At 41.9% G+C, this 9,444-nt stretch overlaps 1 protein-coding gene across 1 annotated transcript; it reads right to left on the bottom strand.

Moving 5' to 3' along the window:
- Positions 1-6,447: 6,447 nt before the first annotated feature.
- oprd1b (opioid receptor, delta 1b) lies at positions 6,448-9,425 on the bottom strand (the record flags this gene model as incomplete). The annotated part of the gene is made up of 3 exons (XM_083900941.1): positions 6,448-6,977; positions 7,159-7,514; positions 9,190-9,425. The coding sequence occupies 3 exons, from the start codon at positions 9,423-9,425 to the stop codon at positions 6,448-6,450; spliced, it is 1,122 nt and encodes a 373-aa protein (XP_083757067.1).
- Positions 9,426-9,444: the final 19 nt, after the last annotated feature.

Consider the following 9,444-nt stretch of genomic DNA (forward strand, 5'->3'; position numbering starts at 1 on the left):
TCTTGCCTTTGCAGCAAAAAGACCCAGGTTCGAGCCCCACTTGGAGTAAGGAATAATATGCATGTTCTACGTGTGTGTGTGTGTGTGTGTGTGTGTGTGTGTGTGTGTGTGTGTGTGTGTGTGTGTGTTTTCTCCAGGTTCTCCTGCTTCCTCACACAGTCCAAAAACGTGCAATAGGGGGATTAGGTAAATGGGTCACTCCAAATTGACCATAGGTGTGAATGGCCCTGTGTGGCGCTGCGATGGACTGGCGAACTGTCCAGAGTGTACCCCACCTATCACCCTATGTCAGCTGAGATTGGCACAGCACCCCCCCGCGACCATCCAGGGGAGGATATAGTGGTAGATGATGGATGGATGCCCCGTGGTACAGTCATGAATGTCTTAAGTTTGCCTTTGTGTGATCGCATTATCACATTATCTTATACAAACTGTATTGTTTTGATGCCATAATTTGCCTTAACACACCTATGCGTTGTATCAATTTTTGAATCGAGAATCGGTTAAATCAAGAATCGTATGAATCGAATCGGTTGAATCGAGAATAGTTTGAATCAAATCGAGAATCGATTTTGAATCGAAGCGTGACCCTAAGAATCGGAATTGTATCGTGAGCCACCTAAAGATTCACATTCCTAGTCTCTTGTGTCACATATTAAGTTTTCGAGGCAATTGATCAATTGATTGACTTGTTCTCTCTGGTTTGTCCTTACAGGCTCCCGTAGAAACATGGCGTCTCGCTGCTAACAGTGGCTATGCAACCGCGGCCCGCGACCATGTTATTTTACATGACTTTTTGAAACACTAGGAAAATGAAACAAAAACTATTATACAGCGACTAGACAATGCAGGAGCACATAATATGTATAAAAAAAGTGGATTTTGGGTTATATAAACCCATAAATACTACACAGTGTCCCTTTAATTCAACAAAATAGTACAACTTAAGCGTGGAGTGAAAGTGACAGCGTGTGTATTCCATCCTTCCTTTACAATTTACAACAAGTATTGACATTAACAGTTACACTAAGAGTGTTTTAAGCTGTGTTTTTTGGACATATTCTTTTTGGACAAGAATTCTAGCACTAAAGGTGCATGCGTTCCATTCCCTTGTCTCACATCTACCCGATGTGTGTGACTCTCTGAAATGTTTGCATGTCATGTCACCTAATGTTGCTTGTCACAGCTAACCTCGACCAAAGTTGAGGAGCAGAGGATAAGGAGCAGCTTGAGCCTCCCACCCCTTATGACTCCAAGCTGGCAGATGGCACCCGGTTTGAAACCATCACAGCTCCACAGCAGGGAAAACGGAAGTAGTTTGTGCTTCGTGAAACACCACAAAAAAATTCCCTCAGACCATTTTTCACTTCTCACTTTTTATAAAAAAAAAACTTAAAGAACCTAGTTTCATTCTTAACTCCAAACCAAATCTCTCTCTAATCACAATTTCATTTGCTTTTGGTCGTACCCTTGTGTGACATGGTTCCAGCTCAGCGCTGGTAGGGTGTTCACTGTCGATGCGGCGCGTGTTTGAAGAGCCTCACTAACAGCGTGTAGGCGTCTGCTGCTATGTTGAAAGAGTTACATGGCTGCAGCACCGTGGTGTAATGGAGCTACAATGGAGCAAATCACTCTGTGCAGCATCAGTTAGACATCGCCCCCATTCACCTAATGTAGATTTACTCGCAGTCTCCCTCGCAGAGAAATGAGCAAAGGGAGTCGCAAGGCAAATCTTCAAATCACTCTGGAAAATGCATCCTCCTTATTCCTCTTCTTTAAAATACCCGGAGGGTTAGTGCAAGCCAGATGTTTGTCACTGCTGGAGTGAGCACTTTTAGGAAGTTTACGTCAACGCCAGGATAAAAGTAAAAGCAGCATTTTTGTGTCACCAATAATCCAGATTAAGGTTGAAACTGGTTCAAATGCCTCTGTGTGCATTGTGGGTGATGGGACCTGTAGTGTTACGGGCCTCAAACCACTTCAATCGTTTTTAAATCACAACTAAAAACACACATTTTCAGATTAGCACTTTCTGGTCCTCCATCTATTTAACCCAGGGATGTAATTATTGCTTTTACTGTTGTATTTATCTGTATATTTATGTTTCATTGCTCTTAGTTGTCTTACTTTTATCATCATTATTTTTAGGGATGGGAATCGCTATCATTATTGGTGAGATAGTGGTCACAAAATCACTGGATGTAAAATCCAATACAGTCCAATAAATCCTATATATCGCATGCTTCACTATGCACAGAATTTAAAAAGAAATGTGAAGAAAAATCAGCAAAAGAAATTGTGTCTCGGCTGTTTGTCTTCTTTTTCGGGGGAGAACAATATTTGTTACACAGTTGGAGCATTATGTCTTTGAAATGACTCGGCACAAATGTGTTGTAAACAGCTTCATAGTTAATAAATGGACTAAAATGGGATCATATCAGTATCGATAGATGTTGTTCTGAGCTTCCACTGCTTTGCTTTCTGCTTCGGTGTCCTTGGGTGTCGTAATAATAAAACGGAGAAGAAAACAGAACTACTGGATATTCTGATTTTTGGATTATTGAATTATGGACTATTACTGCACCACAGCGGTGATAAATGGTTCTCTGTTCTTTTTCCCCCCCTTCTCATTATTACCATTATTACCAGTTACGGCTAAAAGTTGAACGATTTTTTTAAATTGTCCTCATTATACTGGAATTGGTAATAGAATCGCATCTCTGACTGAACATGTTTTTTAATGCCTTTTGCATTAACATTTAATACAAACAGGGAACACGTAACGTTGCATTGGCTGTCTTCTCTTTTCTCCTTTGCCTTCTCTTCTCTTCCTTCCCCTTTTCCTCCCCACTTGGCCCCGACTGCTTTGTTGAAGAAAGCATTTTCAATGTTCATATTTCAAAATGCCAACTTGCAGTTTACTTTGTGTCAGGAGTCGGCTTGACTAAATTATTCATTTCAATGCTTTTTTACTTATTTACACAGTGGACATGAAGGCATGTATATTTCAGAGGTAACAAACTTGGCTCTGGAGCACAGGGGAAAATCAGCCTCATGTCACCCCCATCCCCTCACACCTCACACCTCACCATCGCCATTATCTATTTCCGTCTGCTCCGTGCGGCGGTGGCTCTACACTGCCGTGTATATGTATGAGCCTCCGACAGGCTGAACGTCTCTGATTTGCTAATTGATCAATTCATCTTGGTTTCAGTTCTTCCAGACATCATCAGTCTTCCAGCAGAGAGTGATTTCAGCCCCTTTTTAATGTGTGCAAAAACAATGAACCACAAAACCATTCTTCAACTGTGTAACTCATAGACCGCGGTGACTTATAGTTGATGATGTGAGCTTTCCTGCACTGCTCCTCCTCCCTCCTTTGAGCCTCACTGGCATTTACATGAGGAATGTTTGAAGTGTAATAACGTCACAATGTGTACGGAATGATGATCGCACGACGGGGGAAACACAAACACACACACACACACAGTCTGCGCAATACTTATTGAATGAAAAATCCTTCTTTAAGAAAGATAATATAATGGATTTGTTTTTATTCTTTCATCCAAATTACTTTACAACAGTTTGAATGATGGGGTTTGACTGACTTTGTGTTCAGTTACAGACTTTGGACCTGTGTAATTGTCAGCACAAGGTTGGTGATGAGCCTACAAGAGAAAACAATAACAATAACAACAATATTTACAATAACCTCATACAAATATACTTATTACATGTGCAGCCAAATCCTGATGTAAGATACTGCACCCATGTACCCAGATTTGTTTACTGTCCAAAAATATCAGATGCACACTAATTCCTTCATACACTGTATACCTTATCTTTTTTTTTTTTAAGACTTTATATAAAATACGTATTTCTGTCTTACAATTAAATATGTATAACTTCATAATCCTGTACAGAAAACCAAAAGCCTTTAGACGATAGAGTGATTTGGCCTTTCATGGTCCATCCCTGACTTATTGTGCTTTTAATTAGTTCTGTCATGTTTACACATTCATTTCAAATGCATCTCATTCTCTTCTGTTCCCTCCTGTGACTTGCTACCGCCCAGGGGTCAAAGGCCACCGAGCCTGAAACCACATCGACCCAAGCAGTAATCTATACTTCATTGCACAAACTAATTATATGTGCACCTCCCATGAGGCCTCACTGGCGTTCACGGAGTACAAGTTGTTATTATACATCTATAATAACAATCACACCAAAAAAACTATTTATTTAATCAAAACTGTAATAAGTGTTTCAGAACCAAAGCACTTACACGATACATCTTGTGCTAATTCATACGACGGCGGCGGCATCGATGTTTAAAAAGGCGAAAGCACATCTATACTGTATTGACTGAAACTAATAAGAAACACCTTTCTCTACAAAACAAATGCACTTTTTCTAAAGAGAAGTCATTGTAACGCTGAAGGCGTTGTGGTACAGATTTCCATTCAGCTGAATACACCGTCCACAACAATGCAGAAAACATTTAGAAAGTAAAAAAGCTGTAAAACCTTAGAGACTTTTTCCTTTCTTTCTCCAAGGTTAACAAAGCTTTGCCTGATACAAAAAGCACTTAGTGTAAATACAGATTTAATTATAAGTAAAGCTCAGTGGTACAACAACTTGACAGCACATTGGAACAATAACAATAATAATAATAATAATAATAATAAAAAATACATAATCTGTACAATATGCTGTGACATAACAGTATTATCTTTATACTGATTCTGCAAACAATGTAACTGACTTGACTGTGAAAAAACAGCAAGTGTCTAAAACATCACCAAGGTAAAATAGTTCATTATTAGTTGTAACTGTAACTGTGTATATGGAGATGTCCTTTTTTTTGCCAATGAATTATGGATTTGTTCCGACTCAGACTTCGCCTATACAGCGAGACGGGTTAATAATGATTTTCATGGTGATTCTACTTTGTTAATCTACTGTGTATTTTCATTTTAGGTTTCAATTTAAGGGCATGTTACAAGAATTGTTCACCAAGTACTGGCTCAATAAAAGTAGAGAAATGCATGGCTCCAAGCTCAAATATTTCACCAAAGATGATTTGCACTTGTTAATTACAGCATGTGCGCACGTGTGTGTGTGTGTGTGTGTGTGTGTGCAGCCTTTGTCTGTCATTTATTGAGTCTCAGCTAAACATTCACATTATTGTACCTCTCCACTGAGGCTGTGCAGCAAAGTCATGATTTATGGCCAGTTAGATTTGGAAAGAGATGCACATTTATGTGTGTTGGCTCTGTGGATGAGAATTTAAAGTTTCAAATGAGGTTGAACTTTAAAGCTGCTGTAGATTTGATGATGACGAGAAAGATGTGTAATGTGAAAGGAGATGCTTATAATAACAAAACCCACAGTTTATTCCCGGGTCTCCCTCTCAGAGTTACAGAGTATTACAGTGTTTTGTTTATTAGTTTGTTGTCTGTGACTTCATTAAGGGGTTCATTCTCACAATCTCACAAGTGCTGTTTTATCCAAATTTCTAAAATAGAAAGTAATTTCACAGCCTCACATTAATGAAAATAAACTCATTTATATTTAAATGCAAATCGGTGAGTTTCAATGAATCACAGTAGTGTCTTCTTTGTGGATGCTCTGCCCCGTCTGCCTGTGCTATTGCCACCTTCATGTCCTCCTGTTACAGGGCATTTTCTCAGTCTGCTCTCGGTGAAAAGTGAAAAACGTATTCTGTGGGAGAGAGTGTAGATTATGGACTCATCCCATCGTACACAGGCTGTATAAAGACTCTCAGACGAGGCCTCGTCTGCGTGTTTGGGGATTGTTTCCTGCCTAACAATATGGTCATTGTGAGGCCATGAGTCCTACATTGTTGTGAAGACCAACAAACATTATTAAAGCTCTGTGTAAGCACTACAGGCCAGGTGTTTTCAGAATTTGTGTTTGGTCTGTGTTTCCATTACATAAGAATGGGCCCTATATATCGTTGTGTGTCCAAATAATCTACACTGACGTTCTGCAAATATGCCATATTTCGACAATAGCCAATGGAAAATTGATCTGGTTCAAGAGAAAGCCTTTCACATACTTGTAGGGTATTTAGTTTTTTTCTACCTCATACCTGTGTTTTTGGAGTAAAACAAACAAACATGCAACTCTCTTCGACTATAGTGTGTGTGTGAGAGTGCAACAAGCACGCTCTTCATATAGACTCCATAGTCTTCCATTCCCTTTTGTGCAGACATGGTTGTCATCATCCTGAAAGATAATCCATGAAGGACCGTGTCTCATAAACATGTTGGCCAACGAATTTCATAACAGGAATTCGAGAAAACGCAATCAATACGTTGTCTTGACGATGCTCGGAACTCAAACTCCCGTGGTGGAAAACTGTGTGACCTCAGTCTGGAGGTCGTCCTGAACGGTCCCACCCCCGAACTGACCCATGACTAGTCAGGCGGGCGGTCTCTCTGTCCCCACGGGGGCACAAACGGACGCAGGCTCCCGCATGCTGTTGCGTGCTCTGGAGAAGCTGTTCTGCTCCAGGCGGGATCGATAGGGCAGGCAAAAATCCCTGAAGCACCGCTTGAAGTTCTCATCTAAGAAGGCGTACAGCACCGGGTTGAGACTGCTGTTGGTGTAGCCCAGAGCGATGCACAGATGCCAGCTGGCCATGACTAGGAGATCCTTGTGGTCAATATCCACCATGGTCTTGACGATGATGAAGATGTGGATGGGCGTCCAGCAAACGATGAAGGCGGCCACGACCACCAGGACCATGCGGGTGATGCGCCGCATGTTCCTGTCTTTCTCTTTGGAGCCCGACAGCAAGCGGACACTCTTGAGGCGCAGGATCATTAGACCGTAGCAGATGGTGATGACCAGGACGGGCACGACGAAGGCGAAGATGAACACGCAGACTTTCATCAACGTGTCCCAGTACCACTCCGGTTTGGGAAATGTGAGTGTGCAGGCTGTAGTTCCTAGGGATTTAAACAATTAGAAGTTTAGTAGAGGGCCATGTGGAGAAGCTAATTCAAGTTAATAACCCAGCTCAAATGAACTCTCTTTTTACTGCGTGATTACTCCCTGAAATCAACGGGGAGTTTTTATATAGTATTGGAAAATTGAAGTGTTTTCTCGGCAACGATAAAAGTCCCTCACCTTTATCTGTCACCTTGGTAACGGCTATGATCATCACAGGAACCCCGACAGCAGAGGCGAGGATCCAGATGCAGACGTTGATGAGCTTGGCTTTGGCGGGCGTGCGGAAGTCCAGGGCCCTCACCGGGTGACACACGGCGATGTAGCGGTCCACGCTCATCATGGTGAGCGTGAAGATGCTGGTGAACATGTTGTAGTAGTCGATGGCGATGACCACCTTGCACAGCAGCTCGCCAAAGGGCCACGTCCGCATCAGGTATTTGGCGCTCTGGAAGGGGAGGGTGCTGGTGGCGAGAGCGTCCGCGAGGGCCAGGTTGAAGATGTAGATGTTGGTAGCGGTCTTCATCTTGGTGTACCTGATCGGTTGGGAGGAAGAGTGACTGAGCTGTTTTAATTTCTCACAGTCGGTGGCAGTTGTTGGTAGTTGGAGGTTAGGGGATTTATTTCAAGGTCAGTTGGCAGCTGTGATGATGATTTCTTGAGTAATTGACTAAGAATAAGCCAATTTATTATTTAATCAAATCCGAGTCCCCCCCCCTGAGACCAATTATCCACCGTTTCCTTTTGTAAGACGCTGGAATAAAAGAGCTTATTCGATGCATAATGTTTTAAAGGCACTTTACTAATCATGCATCACAGCTTCTGTGATCTTCCTTTTTGTGAGCGGTCTTGTCTGAATGCCAGCCGAACAGCCGCCTGGCTCTTTGATGACGAATTCCTCAACGTTAACCCACTGTAGTTGGATGCACACATTTGATTTAATTAGAGCAAAGGGCAGTGAAAGTTTGAGGGAAACCAAAGAGGTGTCTTATATTTTATTTTCCTCTTCACCTAATGGATGCTTACACACCATGCAGGCTCCTAACTCGGAATGTAATTGCTTCGCGAGAGGCAGAGTGAGCACCGCGGCTTTTCTCTACACCTTATTTGACTATAGTGAAATCAATTTTGATTGGATTTCTGCAGCCGCTCGGTGAGATGTCAAGGCGACAGTGGAGATCCAACCATCGTCTCGCTGCGTTCTACTTTTTTTACGCTGCATCGCTCGGCGTCAAATCAACAAGCAATTTCTTAACGCGCGGTGAGCGCAACAGCGTGGTGTTTGATTTGCAGGGGGAGGCTTTAATACGCTGTCTGTTATTAGCAAGACAAACGCACGTGCCCCGAGTTTACTGTACGATTCCTGACAGGTGTGATTAATAAGGATACGCTAAATGCCAAACTGTGCGTGTAGTCGTTTTGTTACCTCTTAAGGACCTTTCCTTGTATAAATACTGACCCTGTCAGGACCAGTAGTCATCCACAGTCAGACCTAATGAGGCGGAACCTAATTTCTCAGGCTGTGGTTATAGATGGGTTATAGGGTTAGAGGTCAGATGTGACTTGTTTTTAAGTTACAGTACTCAGGCGTTAACTGGTTATGGTTTGAGTCACTGCAGCTTCTGAGTGTGTGTTCTTGTATGAGTATATTCATGAAGATCAAAAAAAAAACTTATAAACCAAAGGGAGTGATGAGATTTTGAGAAAGTGATGACATTATGGTTGGTCCTCACATTCTGTTACCACCTAAAAGAGCCGTTTGAGGGTCGATTCTTGGTTTTAGGGTTAGAATTGGCTTGAGGTTTTGATGGTTAGTGCTAGAGAATGCATGATGTCTATGAGGATCCTCAGTATGAATGCTGTGCAAACGTGTGTGTGTGTGTAGGTGTGTGTGTGTGTGTGTGTGGTGAATGGCTCTGGCTCTCAGGTATAATGGAACTGTGGCCAAGAAAGGACATTATAAAATGTATTTCATATTTCATGGGTCATTATTGTGTGTGGTAGGAACGTATTTTTTGATTGCATTGTTTGACAGATTTTTAAAACATATATTGAAGAGGATATAAAACATGTCTCTGATTATTTCACTGATGATCTGCAGTATATTTTAATTATTATTATTATTATTATTATTATTATTATTATTAATAATCTCCCTTCAAGTGCTTTTTTTTGTTTGCGGTTCTTTTGTTTACTGTGTGCATGTCTTACCTGACCACTCCGTACATGACGAGCACGTTCCCCAGCAGTCCCACCACACAGATGAGGGAGTAGAGAGCCGTGATGCAGACGGCGAGGATCAGACTTGTCGTGTCCCTGGCTGCGTCCGTGCCGGTGTCGTTGCCTTGTGAAGAAAGCGGCAGCAGGTCCTCGGAAAACGTGACATTAATAGGAGTTACGGACACGGAGTGACCAAGCTCGTCGGGAACAAGAGTGGAGAACTCCATAGTAGTCTCCAAAAAAAAA

Source organism: Microchirus variegatus, assembly GCF_963457635.1.
Source record: "Microchirus variegatus genome assembly, chromosome: 1".
Taxonomy (NCBI): domain Eukaryota; kingdom Metazoa; phylum Chordata; class Actinopteri; order Pleuronectiformes; family Soleidae; genus Microchirus; species Microchirus variegatus.